We start from the raw sequence: 16,598 nt of genomic DNA on the forward strand, positions 1-16,598 counted from the left end.
TACTAGGGAGTAATAGGTAGTGGTTGCGTCATGGATATGGATCAAGCTGTAAGTATTGAAGAGTGACTCTTTAGGATAAAATGACTAGGTAAATTAGCCTGACTTGATTTTGAATAGTAGATTTCGATTAATAGGTCTTAGACCTCATGGTTTTTTATCTCTACTGTTTATAGGGGTTTTCCATGTAAAAAATCTTGTGCCTCATTATCCATCTCTTTATATTTGATATTACATTTGAATTGCCTAAAATAGGTTGATTTCTATTAACCTAATATATTGCAAGGCTATTCTAAAAAGTTTATATTTATTCCTGCATATATTCTAGTTGAAAATATTGAATATATTGGATTGATTGGTTAATTAGTTGTTAAGTTTGTTAGGTTGGTTATTTTTTGTGGTTATTATTTTTCCTAACATTCTTCAACATATATTGCTAATCTTTGGATATCAATTGACCATAAAAACCAGTTTTTTATTTAGGTGAAATCATTTTTGAATATATAGGTTATCCCTATAATGTCTTGGGATAATAAAAAGTGATTATAATTCACAAATATTGATTTAATTTTTCCAATCACCCATTCACCCCTCTTTGAGTGTTCTCTATTGGACTTTTGGTTATTCAAGGGGTATTTAGAGCAATACCCATATTTTTTTAGCTTTGATAATACATCTCTTATTTTACTTATGAACTAGCCTTCTTTTTATTATGTAAGAATGCTACCCTACTTTGAGCATTATTGGGGTATGCTTCATTTTTTGTTTGTTTGATTCTCTTGATCCTCATGTCATGTTATGTGTGTTCATTATTTTTTGTTTGGTATCCATTGATCTATTAGTCAATTGTCTTAGTTCCCTTCACTTGTTTAGTGGAGACCTCTTTAGAGCTTAAAAGGATGTTACTCTATGGCACCTTTCGAATAAGTAACTTAACCCTTGAACTTGGACTCGATTTCTCATAAACATGTTTGTCCTTTCTAAAGGAATCACTTAGGGTTCTTATTATGCTTTCATTTTTAAAAATAAACAAAAAATAAATGGCAACTCTAACTTTTTTTAAAAACAGTATTTTACAATAAAAAGTGTGTCTCATCGTCAAGTTGGAATGCACGTGAAAAATGTAGGTCCATAATATGTTTTCTTATCCGGTCTTTTAATTACTTGACATATCCAAAATTTTCAATGGATATGTTTTCCTATCCGGTCTTTTAATTACTTGACATATCCAAACTTTTCAATGGATATGTTTTCCTATCCGATCTTACTCCTTGACATATTCAAATATTAGCATAGGATAAGATATCATATGGAAATAATATCCTAAGGTATCCATATATTATCCTACCATCTAATCCAACCAACCAAACATAGCATAAAGAAACTAGTGCGACCATAAATTCTATGATCACGAGTCCTTAGGGTCACCAAATGGGGCACACTGCCTCAAACTCATGAGATATCATGTTGACTATATTGAAAATACTTATTGTCATCTTTCTTAATCAATAATGACCTCATTCATAGGGACTATATGACCATTTTATAGGTCTCACTCATAGGTCAAAGCCACTAAAGACCTCAACGCTAACTCAATATTCTCTTAGGATTGAGAGCTCAGGCAACATAGTGGCTTGGTGAAATCATGATTACCTAATAGCTAATGTCATGACTTATTATAGGTCTCATCCAATATCTAACCATACACATTAGTGTACTCACCATAAGAAACTCATTCTGATGATCAAGACAAGTTATCCTTTCAATTAGGTAATAATACACTATAACTTCATATGGATTGTCTAAATCCATGAACCTATCAAATTACTCATCAATCTATGCAATTCCCAATACACTTGAGTCATGTATAATGCAAGTGATGTAGACATGAATTCTCAAACATAACATAATCAAAATTGAAATAGTAAAGTGAAATGAAAACTCATATTGTTACATCATGTCATGATTTTTCAAGGCTTTATCCCAACACTTCTAAGTATATTAATTTAACATTACTCTACCTTAAGGGGAAGGGGAAGGGAGCCTATTTGTGAATGGAGTTATGCTTTGTCCTACCATACATTAAGATTTCATTTGAAAAATAGATGCCTATCCATGCCATGGTCATGGTTAACCTTCTCTTTGAATGTCTAATAGCCTCAATCGACTACCTCTCCTGACTAGAGAGGAATGAAAGTTATTGTAACACACAAACTTACCATAGAGTTATACTAAAAAGAAAAAAGTAAAAAAAATCATAGTATCCAAACTGTCAAACCTAATTACAGGTCTATTATCAACCTCAAATAAAATTAAGCAAAAAAAAGTAAATAAAATAAATACTAACAAGAATAATAAGGAAAGTAGTATGCAAACAACAACATATCATGGAATAGATCACAAAATGCACACAATATAACATTAAATGCCCAAAACATATTATTTTCCATCTATCCAAAAGAGAAAGGAAAAAAAATCAAAGAGCAATTAGTTCTAATAAAATAATAATAATAATAATAATAAAATTATTAATAAAAGAATCCTCAACTCCCCTTGAGAATGGAGTTACATCAAAAGAGGGAGGATCGCCACTACTACCCTTCCTTGGTCTTGATTTAAAGGTCCATGTATTAGTTGGAACTTTATTCTCCTCATCTCAAAAAGGCATGACCTTAGAAATGTCACTAAACATCTGTAACTACCTCCTTCCTCACAACTTCCCTCACAATTTTAACCATAATTGAAGGATTAACCTCCATTTTCTTACCATCATCTCCTACTTAGGATCTAAGCTTAGCAATTATAAATCACAAGAAATATCAATTTGGGAATATCGATGTCACGCCCCAAAACCCATTCCAAGGGCATGACAGTCATTTCACACCTCAAACCTAAAGGCTCAAAGTGGAAACAACACAATATTCATTTTGTAACTGGAAATTACCAATTATCAATTTCCTGTTCGAAGTAGTAAAACAAATAAATTCTATGATCTCCAATTCTCAACTTTAAAAACTGACACATCAACCAGAGTGTTATTGTACAAATAACTCCAAATTCAAATAATTTAAATGGGAATTTAATTTAACATCTAAACAATATCCAAAATAAAGTTTGAACCAAAATCCTAACAAAGAAAAAATTCTCCAGCCTAGCCATCACTCTTCGCCCAAACTGAGAGTACTTGAAAAATTATCAACGAAGGGGCATGAGCTTAAAGCTCAATAAAGAGCATCAATATAGTTTCATAGATCAAACTTTTTTTTTTTTTTTAACTCTAATTACAAATAAGAGATATAACATATATTCATTTTCATAAAAACTTTTGAGTTAAACATGTTAATATATTCAAAACTTTTCAACAAAACTTTCTTATATCCAATTCAAAACAATTTCTCATCAAAACTAAATCAAATACATTCAAAATATCTTTACTCTAGTTATCGTATGACATATGGTGCTCAATTAAGTAAGACTTTACAAATGAGTGGCTAATTTCAAATTTGTTCTAGTTAAGGTGAATAAAGCCAAATTTCAACAATTATAACCCGTTAACGAAGGCCATAAAGTCAATTATTATAACCCATTGACTAGGACCATATAATATCAACTATTATAACCCATTGATTAGGGGCGAAAATGTCAACAATTATAACCCGTTGACTAGGGTCATATAATCCAGAGTCAAACACTTTATTTCATTAATTCAAACTTACAAAACAAAATATCACATTTCCTCAATTTTTCACTTTTCATAAATAAACAAAGAAAATTCTCAAAAAAATACTTTTCATACAAAACACATATTTGATCCATACGGAAAGATAAAAATAATATTTTTACATATTTCAAAATACAATATAAAAATAAAATTATTTTCTTCTATAAAAATATGCATTAATTTCCCCTACCTTGAAGAAGCACTAAAAAACTTGAAGTATTTAGCTTGACAAATTTACTCCTTACCTAACATAATATCATACACAGTATTGATTATTGATAATTGATCTAAATATATAAATTTGACAATCTTAAAAATATTTTATTTAGTATTAGGGATCCTAATTAATTTCTCATATTAATATTATTACCATCCAATATTATTTTCAACTTCCTAAATAATAATTTATTTATTTTTTCTAACTTATCTAAATTAAATCTTTTAAGAATATTTATTTGCATTAAAATATTATTACTATTTAATTTTTTTTACTAACTTATCTAAATGAAATCTTTTAAGAATATTTATTTGCCTTAAATTATTATTACTATTTAATTTATTTCTTTTCTTCCTAACTTATTTAAATTATATCCTTTAAAAATATTTATTTGCATTAAACTATTATTTCTATTATTTAAATATCTTAAACTTAACAAATACCTCATGCAATTTTATTTTATTTTTATTTGTTTATTTATTTATTTTCAACATGCCAAATTCTTCCTACACATCTTTCATCATTTTTTTTTCCTTTGTAAAGTCAAAACTTTTAACATCCAAAATTTTATGAAATTTTCACATCCGAAACTAGATAATTTTTTATTTTTTCTAGATCTATTCATTCGAGTAATCAAAATTTATCGATCTCCATTAATAAATCAAACTATGTTAATAAATTTTTAATTTTTTTATCTATAAATTAATTAAACAAACTCTAATCAAAATTGAGATATTCCAAATAATATCTAAAGTGTTCAAAACTAATTAACGAATATAAAATATTAATTGAAGGATTAAAAATTTTACTTGAAAAATTGATTTTCAAACCCTAAATCTCCAAATCTTCAACCCTATATTCTCTAATCTTTTTGATCTCTATGTAAAAGGGTTTTTTGAATAGAGAAGATAGGAAAAATCTAGTTTATATATAGGGATTTTAAATACGAAAAGACCTTTTTACCCTTACTAAGTTACTTTAATTAATTAATAATTTCTAAATTACAATTTTACCTCTAAATTGGGTTTGAGGCATTACAATCGATTTGGATTTGAGCTTAGTAATTATAAATCATAAGAAATACCAATTTGGGAACATCAATTTGGTTCAATTCTATTGGTTAGGAGGCAAAGAATTGAAAAAGGAAACAAGTCAGTATCTACTATTTTCACATAAATTTAAGCTTCATAGTTGTTGAAAGCGAACTCCATTTGGTTGATTTTAGTTGCATTAGCTTTACTCTTGTCAATTTTTTATTTTTATTTTTATTTTTTTCTACTTATACTCTAGTAGAAGTGTAGAAACCAACTCAAACACGCCTTTGAATATTCTAAATAAATAAATATTTGTCTAACTGCTCTAAATAAATATTTTCTTTAATTAATCTTATAAATCAAGAATTATTAGCATGAACGTATGGGTTAGTTAAATTCATGCATGTTGCGTATAGACCTTCTTTTTTGTTTGTTATTAATGATAAGATTGGGTTAGGTATCCTATTATCATATGAGGCTAAGGAAGATTGTCATCAAAGATTGGGACACCTTCCAGCCATCCCCATCTTGAGTGACTCATGCAGTCATGCCTCCAATCTTTCTTTCCTTGGTTTATTTTTAATCAAATGTCATGTCATACCTAATATGAACTAATTAGATGTTGAGTGGTAGACTTGGACTAATTTGAGCTTAACCTCTAAGTTCACTCAATATTTATTTTTATCCTTTTTTTAAAAAAAATGTGTTAAATATTGATATTTTAGCAAATATTAGGGATGATCACATGCAAGGCACGTGACTCAATAATTAATAAAATTTAAAATTATTTTATTTATTTATTTATGTAACCTCTTATTTATGTCATATATTTTAAAATATATTATTTTTTTTACTTCATTTCATTTTTGTAACTAGATCTAAAATTCACTTGAAGGAGGGAAGAATATAAATAAATATACAATTTTACAAACAAATTGGTAATTGCATTAAAACAAATGTTTAAGTTATTTAATGTAAAAATTAATATTTTCATCTTATAAATTTACAAGAAAATTGAATTTTTATGAAAATTATTTTCAACTATCTATGATTAATAATAATTCAAAATAAATAATAAGTTAAATTTATAACTTTTTTAACTTTATTATTAATTTTTGTACTACAAGGTAATGGAAAACATATTATTTCTAATTTTGATTTTTTTTTCATTTGCCTTTTGATAATTTATATTTAAAGCATCAAATTTTAATTTATTGAAATTATTGACTTTTTAATATTAAGGAAAAAAACAAAATGACGAATGATAATAGGAAAAAAATATGTTTTCAAATAATTATGTAAAAATAATTATAAAATAAAAACCCTTTTAAAATAATTTAAGTTTTATACACTCCACAGTCAAAGGTAATACTTAAAATGGTCAAAAGTAGTATTTATATCATTAAAATGTGATACTTTAATGATCAAATGTAGTACTTTTGGTCAAAAAATGTATAAATTAAAATGCTCATTATTTTAGATAGTTGTTTAAAATTTGTATTTTATAAATTTATGTTCTTATTTTATGACTTTTTATTTTATTTTATTTTTTATGAGTGTATGGAAACACACTTTTCTCATCTTTATTGGTTGTGATTTTTTATGTTCTATTATAATTTTTAGAAAAGGAAATTATTTAACCAAGGCTGCAACAGGTGAACTTGGATAACCATTTTCAATATTAGGGTTGAGTTTGGGCTAAATTTTTTCAATCTGAACTTAATTTGGGTTGATTTCACGCCAAGCTTCGAATAACCAAAGCTTAATTTGAACCCAATTTAATATTTTCATAATATTTATTATGTCTATCATCTAAGAATGAAAATGTTGGTTTATATATATATATATATATATATATATCAATCATTTGATTTTACAGATATATTGGTAAATATTTTGACATAATATTAGTGAAATGAAAATTTATAAAAAATAGTATGAAAAACTCCAAAAACAACTATATAAAAAATAATAATAGACATATTGAGGTCGTTTTATTGAAGAATTTGATATATGTATAATATAAACATATTTTATATACATCTATCTGATTTGAATGTAATCAATGATATGAAAAAATTATGATACATATATAAGTATTTTTTATTTTAAAATATTTATAATTTTATATATTAAACTTTTTTTAAAACTATAAGCTTCTTGAACAAAATTAATTAATTATAGAAGCTCTTATTGAATTTAAAAAAGAGTTTTGATTTGTCAAAGGTGGATCCAAACCAAACTTCATTGTGGAAGTATAACAACCCCATAACATGTCTGCTTTTATTGGGCTGTGGATGGGTCCGGTCCATAGTTCCTAGTGGGCTTATTATGCTCGATTTTTTTGGGCTTTCCATGGGTTTTATCCATTGTCCTTAATATGGGCTTTGATCGTACACAAACGTTGCGTCTTTATTCATAATGTTTGGATCACGAACAATATTTGGAGAAGGAAAAATAAGAGAAAATAATTTCAAATTCTCTTTTTTCATTCCATGAGGCATAATTTCATGTTTTGTAACACAACACAAACAAGCCTCATTCATAGGAATTTACCAGTAAAATAACTTCCTTTGGCGAGATTAATGTGAAAGCCTCTCAAGCCCAAGTTGGTCAAAAATTGCTTTCTTCTATGCATCGTGTATCATTGTGACCATTTATTTCATTTTTATTTTCCTTTTTCTTAACTTTGTACTTCCTCATAGTGCACAACTAAGTCTGCAATTGGATTAGTCCGGCTGATGGTTAGCTCAAGTTCAACCCAAATTAAGAAACAATCAAACCAAGCTTAATACAACCCGACCTCTAACTCATAGTACTCAACCTTATTTTTCTACTTACATTGAATTTGAGTTAATTGAATTAAATTCGAGTTGCTCGAATTAAAGTTGGATTGATCAGGTTGCATAATTCAAAATCTATTTATAGTGACAAAACTTTTTTCTATATATTTATATCAAAATTTAAATGGTAAGTAAGACAAAATTTCAAAATAACAATAAAAAGTAAAAATAAACTTATATAGCTTTATAAAAAAGTGGAAAAATATATAATATAATTATAATTTGATATTTTTTTCTTTAAAATGTAAAAATAAAATGAATATTATTATACAAGATAATAAACATTATAATTTTTTGTTAAAAAAATTAAATCGGGATCAGGTTAGACACAAGTTGTTCGAACCTTGAGTCGAGTCCAACCCAAATGGAGCTCAAGTTAAAAAAAATTTAACCCAAGTTCAACTTAAGTATTAAATATGTTTTCCCAAGTCTACCCAAATATTGGATTAGATTTGGGTTGGGTTGGACCAACTTGCCCCAATTGCACCCGACTACATAAATGCACAAAACAAAAAAGTGAGAAAATGGTATAAGAAAATTAAAAATTGTAAGTTCATCTTATAAAAAGAAAGAGCAAAATACAAACCCTAAAGCTACAAAAAGAAGAACAAAATACAAATCCTAAAGCTACAAAAGATGAAGAAAATCATTCAAAATCTCTAGATTAAGAGAACGAAGAAAAAAATTTGAAGTTTGATATTAAACGTGATAATTAATGAGGGCTAATTTAAAACATTCACTTAAAATAAATGTTAATTTCACTCACCTCTCTTGAGGTTTTAATTAAATACAACCAACTCCCATTGATTTGAAAATTCATCAACTACTTTCCTTATTTTAAATGAGAGGAAAGTCAATGAAAATATCAAATGAAAAGAATAGGAAAGACATTTAATAAAATTTCAATCCAATAAAGGATTAGGTATATTTAATCAAAACCTCGAGGGAAATAAGTGAAATTAAACTTTAAAATAATCAAGAAATAATTAATAGGTATATGTAATATACCGTTACTAGGGGTGTAACTCGTACGAGTAAATTGATAGTCAATCTAGGCTTAACTCATACATGAAATTTATTTGTTAGACTAGAATTGGTATATACATATTCCACTTAATGGAGTCAATAAGTAGTATGCAAGCTCATCCTCCATTTTATTAAATGTTCTACCATTCTAAAACCTCCAAAAATCAATAGGACTACATATCACCATATGGCACAATCAATAAAATAAACCAAAAGCTCTAAAAAAAAAACCCAAAATACCATTACCTATAGCTATTACATAAGATTATGAGACATATTTTCTAAGTCAAGCATAATAACAAAAAGTAAGAGTTACAACTCCTACATGTTTGAAACAACAAATTTTAGAACAACTCTTCAACATAAACTTAAAAGTTTATGATCAATCTTTTGCGTAATAGTATAATTTGAATTTTCTATAAATATATAATTATGTTTAGATTAGGCTTGGATCTCCCAAGCCCTCGTCTAAGTCAGACTCTTATTTAATTCTAATTAATATATATTGATATTGATAGCTATTTTTTAGAATAGTTTTTTATTCTTAAAAAAAAAAATTGTATTAGACAACTATAAAATTGTTTTATGTTTTCTATTTTTAAGAACATAAAATAAGGTGTTTTCAAAAAACATATTTAATTGTTTTTTGAGAGTTGTTTTAAAAAATAATTATATAAATAGGTAGAACAATTAAAAATAAAGTATTAGACATAAAGATTATTTTTAAAATATATTTAAAAATATTAAAAACAGAATATAAATATTTTAAATTCTCAAACAAACTCTTATTATATAAAACATGATAGTTTTTAAAAACTGTTTTTTAAAACTGTTTTCGAAAATGATTATCAAAATACGGCCTAAATTACACAAATCCATAAAGAGTTCTTGGGCAGAGTTGAACCCACCCAAGTCGTGTGCTAACTGCTACAATCAATCAAGTATGGGGAAATAACTTATACAATGATGATATTTTGGGAATAAAAAATCGATGGGCTTGGCCTTAAAGTGAGGTGCTGACCACTGTCTCCACCGGTTCATTTTCAACGGGAATAATGTTCTTGTTGGGATCTTCTTTTTGTGTAGCAGTTTTGATTTCAGTTCTTTGAATTATTCCCTTAATTTTTCTGTCAATATCTTTATGTTCCTGCTAATCTCTTTATTGGACTTGTGTTCATATTAACTTTGCCACTAGTTTAATTTTATGGCCCATTAGCTCAAATCATATCACAATCAGTAGTCTTTTATCTAACAATGCAGTTGAATCTTTGAAGGCTTCTTTGTTAGGTAAGCATAATCTACAGAAAAAGGCATATTCCCATGTGCAACACACACCATATGTTTGAGGATAGTGCTCAGTGAATTATCTGATTTTAGGCTTATGCATATTATCTGGCATGCTAGTGTAACTACACCTAACAGCTGATGACAAGATTAGCTTGGTTAATGTATCTGCATTGAATAATTATAGCCCAAATCTTAGCCGCACTAGCAGAGTGGATTTCATAGGATTAAGTGCCTTTATAGCAGTGGGGTGCTAATGCAGAATGTATTATTAAAACAGAAACACTGAATTGACTTCTGATATATGTGTATGTTTGGACTGCTGATATGTTCTATATAGGTTGCTAATAACCCGGTTATACATGCTCTAGTGAAAGAAGAACATGGTCTAGGATTGCTGGTGTTTTTGGCAATAGGGTCCCTTGTTTAGAATTTCTTATTGGTCATTTTAAATCAGTGATTAAACCAAAAGTGTTGGACACAACTCTGGAACAATGAATTAACTGATGATATGTGTTTATGTTCGGGGTGCTGCCATGTTCTTCTATATAGGCTGCTAGTATTCAGGTTTTAACCCAAAACTTCTTATGTTTCTCTGGAAACAGTTATCAAACTAACAGCCTTGGACATGAGTCTAGAAGGTGAGACGAAGTGATGCTATAAGCTGCTAAGATTAAGGTCATAATTCAAAGTTGTTGATCCTTCCTTTGAAACAGAAACCAAACCAATGATGACATATTTGTATGTTTGCGATACATACACTGCTAATATTCGGGTTCTAATTCAACATTCTATCCTCTGAAAAGAGAAACCAAAACAACAGCCTTGGACACATCTAGAACTCTGAATGAGATGATGATCGGGTTGTTCATGCTTTAATAAAAGAAGAGCATGGTCTAGGATAATTTTTAACATGGTAGTGGGTCCTCATTGAAAATTTCTTATCCTTCCTCTCAAAACAAATATCGAACCAACAACATCAGATACAAGAGTTAGAACAGTACTGAAGGAACTGATGATATATGTGTGCTCCTCGATGCTGCTATTTTCTATGTGGACTGCCAAAATTTGTGTTGCATATGTTCTAATGAAAGAAGAACTTGGTCCACCATCTCTCCCAGCAATTCTTTTATAGTTTCTGGATGGCCATCCAAACTGAGTTGGAAATCTACTCATCATGGTTACAACCCCATAACAAAAAGAAATTGTTTTTAGTGCCTCCTCCTATCATGGCCCCCATTGAATTTATCTTTCGAAAAGATCTGTTCCCACCATCATTCACACCAATGCTCACTCAACTATCTCTCTGCTTATCTTGTTTTATTGATTTATCATGCACTGTGATGAACATAGAAAGGAGGGTAAGGAGGGTCTCAATAAAGGAAAATTTTATTGCTCTTCCATCTCCACCATGGTCTTCAAAAGAACCATGTTTCTTCTTCTACTTCAGAATTTCCTTGTAATAAGCTCTAGTCTGGTAAGCTTGGGTTATCAGCACCACTCTGGTCACTCTTCACTCACAGACAAGGCTGCTCTTCTGGAATTCAAGAAGGCCATAGTATCCGACCCGACTTTCGCACTTGCTAACTGGCAAGAGAGCAATGATGTATGCAACTTCACAGGGGTCGTGTGCAATACAAGGCATCATCGAGTAGCAAACTTAACCCTCAATCGCACTGGCCTTGTGGGATACATTTCGCCCTTCATTTCAAATCTCACTGAGCTTCTTTGCCTACAGCTCGCTGAGAATAATTTCTCCAGCACTATTCCACTTGAGATATCCTCTCTCCGGCGCCTTCGCTTTCTGAAGCTCCACAATAACAACATGCAAGGTTCAATACCAGAATCCCTTTCTCTTCTTCATGACCTTGAATTGTTACATCTTTTTGGAAACAACTTGACTGGTCCAATTCCAGCTTCCTTATTCTCCAACTGCTCTATGTTGCAAAATGTAGACCTTTCTGGCAACCGTCTTACAGGAAAAATTCCACCAGAGATTGGAAATTGTCCATATCTATGGACCCTCAATTTATACAATAATCAATTTACTGGACAAATCCCTTTTTCCTTAACCAATGCTTCATACATGTTTAATTTGGATTTTGAATATAACCATATTTCTGGTGAATTGCCTTCAGATATCGTAGTGAAATTGTATCGGCTTGTTTATCTTCATATATCTTACAATGATATGGTTAGTCATGATGCCAATACTAATCTTGATCCCTTCTTTGCCTCCCTTGTAAACTGCTCTTCTCTTGAGGAGCTTGAAATGGAAGGTATGAGCCTTGGAGGAAAATTGCCAAATTTCATGGGTCAACTTGGTGTTAATCTAACAAATCTTGTTCTGAATGGCAACCAAATATCTGGATCAATACCTCCGAGTTTAGGGAATTTCTCCATACTTACGAGCCTGAATTTATCATCGAATCTATTAAGTGGAACAATTCCGCTAGAGTTCAGTGGATTGTCAAACTTGCAACAGCTTATCTTGTCACACAACAGTCTCAATGGTTCCATTCCAAAAGAATTAGGGAATATAGGAGGTCTGGGTCATTTGGATTTATCTCACAACAACCTATCAGGCAACATACCAGAGAGTATAGGGAATTTGTTTCAGTTGAATTATCTGTTCCTCAACAACAATAACCTCTCAGGAGCAGTACCTCGAAGTTTAGGACATTGCATTGATCTGAACAAGCTTGACTTCTCCTACAACAGATTGACAGGGGGCATCCCTCCAGAAATATCAAGTTTGCTCGAGATCCGAATATTCCTGAATCTTTCACATAATCTTCTCGAAGGGCCTTTGCCAATTGAGCTCAGCAAGCTGCAAAATGTCCAGGAGATAGATCTCTCGTCGAACAACTTCAATGGAAGTATCTTCGACCCAATATTAAATTGTATTGCCTTAAGATTGTTAAATTTCTCGCACAATGCTCTTGAAGGGCCGCTTCCTGATTCCTTGGGTGATTTCAAGAACCTGGAGGTCTTTGATGTTTCAAAGAACCAATTGTCTGGAAAGATCCCAACAACCCTCAATAGAACCCGCACGCTCACCTTTCTGAATCTTTCATATAACAACTTTGATGGGCAGATTCCCTCCGGTGGCATCTTTGCTTCAGTTACAAATCTTTCCTTCTTAGGCAATCCGAATCTTTGTGGCTCAGTTGTTGGCATACCCACTTGCCGTAAGAAGCGAAACTGGTTACATTCACACAGGTTTGTGATTATTTTCTCAGTTGTGATATCTATATCTGCATTCTTATCAACTATAGGTTGTGTTATTGGCTGCCGATATATCAAGAGAATTATGTCCTCTGGGAGGTCTGAAACAGTGAGAAAATCAACACCAGACTTGATGCACAATTTCCCAAGAATGACATACAGAGAACTGTCAGAGGCCACTGGAGGATTTGATGATCAGAGACTAATTGGCTCAGGGAGTTACGGACGTGTCTTCAAGGGAGTTCTTTCAGATGGAACTGCCATAGCAGTCAAGGTGTTACAGTTGCAAACTGGCAATTCCACCAAGAGTTTTAACAGAGAATGCCAAGTCTTAAAGAGGATCCGCCATAGGAACCTGATAAGAATCATCACAGCTTGCAGCCTACCTGATTTCAAAGCCCTTGTCCTTCCTTTTATGGCAAATGGGAGCTTGGATAGCCGTCTCTATCCACACTCAGAGACAGGTTTGGGTTCGGGTTCTTCAGATCTGAGCCTCATCCAGAGGGTGAACATCTGCAGTGATATAGCTGAAGGGATGGCTTATCTGCATCACCACTCCCCAGTCAGAGTCATACACTGTGATCTAAAGCCGAGCAATGTACTTCTTAACGATGAAATGACAGCTCTGGTTTCGGATTTTGGGATCTCAAGATTGGTTTCAACAGTGGGAAATGCTGGAGGTGTTGAGCACATGGGAAATTCTACTGCCAATATGCTTTGTGGATCCATTGGATACATTGCACCAGGTACAACTAAACTCTCCACTTATATTCCTATTTCGAATTACTTCAAATAAGATGATTGAATTCGTACTACATTACAATCTTCTCGTTTGTTTACTTTTGATGGAAACAAACCAAGCCTATCTCTTCTTTCACATTGTTTTCTTATGCAGAATACGGGTACGGAGCCAACACAACTACAAAAGGAGATGTTTACAGCTTTGGCATACTAGTTCTTGAGATGGTGACCAGAAAAAGGCCTACAGATGACATGTTTGTTGGGGGACTGAACCTGCACAGATGGGTGAAGAGTCACTACCATGGAAGAATGGAAAGGGTGGTAGATTCATCACTGTTGAGAGCTTCCACAGCTCAGCCTCCTGAAGTGAAGAAAATGTGGCAAGTCGCCATTGGAGAACTGATCGAATTAGGCATTCTTTGCACGCAGGAGTCTTCCTCTACTAGGCCTACAATGCTGGATGCTGCCGATGACTTAGATCGCCTCAAACGCTACCTCACCGGCGACAGTACCACCGCCACATTTGCCTCTTCTCTTGGAATTTCGTCTTCGACCCTCGATGATGATGACCAACTGTCTCTAATTTGATGTACATATCTTAGAATATCATAAATAAAACTGTATTTTATGACGTTAATATCAGATGATAAAAAATATCTATGTGACATAATAAATCATTATCTAACGTTAATATTTATTTACTTTTTTCTATTTAATGAGAAGGGAGTCTCCTACATTGGAGCTGTCGAAGTAGTTCCAATGGCAACTGCTGGCAAAGGAAGTGCTCCTCCCACCTGGGCTTTGAATGATTGTGTTCATAAAATGTAGAGTTGAAGGGTAGGAGGAGGACCACTAGAGCCTAAAGGCATGAATTTCTGCTTGTGTGAAGGGTTGAATGATTGGGAGATGGTGCTCCATGATGGCTACCTCCATTAACCTATAATGTGTGGGTGTATGACTCAATTAGATCACAATTATTGATGGTTGCTTTGAAACTATGGGGAGTGTTGATATATTTTGCTGGCTCTAGGAAAGTAAGGCTATGTTTGTTTGTTGGAAGATTTGAAGGGAAGCATGAGACAACATAAATAACCAGGAAATGCAGAAGAAAAGAAAAGAAAAAAAGGATATATAGTCAATAAATTAATTTTATATATTATTTCAAAGTGATTTCACTTATTTTTTGTCTTTTATGTATAATAATAATAATAATAATAATAATAATAAATAAAATATATATATTTTCAATAAATTTTATTTATATTTTATTTTCTTTTACATTTTTTATAATGAAATCAAATATCACAAAATCATCCTTTTTAGCATTTTTTTTTCTTTTTTGAATTTTTTTTCCACGAACCAAACATAAGCTATATAATAAAGTTTGTAATGAAAGCTATATGTAAAAAAAAAAGATTTATATTCAAGAAATTAATTTTATATATTATTTTAAAGTCATTTCACTTATTTCTCCTCTTTTATGTAAAAAAGATAAATAATTTTAAAATGTATATATTTTCAATTAATTTTAATTATATGTTATTTTCTTTTATATTTTTAATAATAAAATCAAATATCAGAAAATTATCTTTCTTAGTATTTTTTTTTTATTTCTTTGATTTTTTCTACAAACCAAGCATAACCTAAATGATAAAATTTGTAATGAAAGCTATATGTATAAAGTTATTTGTCAAAAGAGTAGCGTTATTAAATAATTACTTGAGGGTGTTTGATGAATTAATTTTTTTTTTTAACTTAACCGTATGTTAAAATAAATAACTTTTTTTTTTTTTTTTTACATATTGATCGATATTAACGGTCTTAGTTGTTCATTTTATTTTTCCTCCATATTCATCTCTTAACCTCCATATTCCTCTCGATATTAACTAGGGTAAACATACAAATTTAATTGTTTATAAAACTTTTCAGCAAATTTGTCCAAACAATCTTAATACTTAAGATAAAAAATTAATTAGTAAATTTTAATTTAATAATTTAAACATAATTTAACTTAAAGTATTAAGTTTTATTAAATATCATCCTTTTTTATGACTAATTAAAAGTAAGAATGGATCCCAAATAAGGTATATTTAATTATTTATTTTTATTTCACAAACAATTTTCAATTTCAACTTATGTGCTTATAATTAACTTAAAGCATTCAAATCACATGTCTATATCTAAGTTTAAATTAATAGAAAGCAATGTTGATGTCAACTACATTAGCATATCTCATCCCTAAGATTGTTAAATATTTATATTTTTGTTTTTCATCCAAAAAAGATTTTTTAAATTAAAAATGGAAAAATATATTTTTGAGATATTGATAGCTACACACCCATATGAAGAGATGATGCATATGGTGTATGATGCAACCTCCAACTCACCTTTCCTCCTCTTATAGTGGGCATGTTGTAAAAGGAATACTTATGGATACTTACCAAAGTTCAAATTTGACTCCTTCAACTTAGGACACATGGACACTATCTAATTAATGGTGCTTTTTA

General features: G+C 30.4%; 1 protein-coding gene across 1 annotated transcript; it reads left to right on the forward strand.

The window, feature by feature from the left end:
* Positions 1-9,699: 9,699 nt before the first annotated feature.
* LOC100262071 (putative leucine-rich repeat receptor-like serine/threonine-protein kinase At2g24130) lies at positions 9,700-14,792 on the forward strand. The gene is made up of 2 exons (XM_003632870.4): positions 9,700-14,096; positions 14,246-14,792. The coding sequence occupies exons 1-2, from the start codon at positions 11,456-11,458 to the stop codon at positions 14,677-14,679; spliced, it is 3,075 nt and encodes a 1,024-aa protein (XP_003632918.2). The 5' UTR covers positions 9,700-11,455; the 3' UTR covers positions 14,680-14,792.
* The last annotated feature ends 1,806 nt before the right edge of the window (positions 14,793-16,598 follow it).

The sequence above is a fragment of the Vitis vinifera genome, chromosome 9 (assembly GCF_030704535.1).
Source record: "Vitis vinifera cultivar Pinot Noir 40024 chromosome 9, ASM3070453v1".
NCBI classification, from domain to species: Eukaryota; Viridiplantae; Streptophyta; class Magnoliopsida; order Vitales; family Vitaceae; genus Vitis; species Vitis vinifera.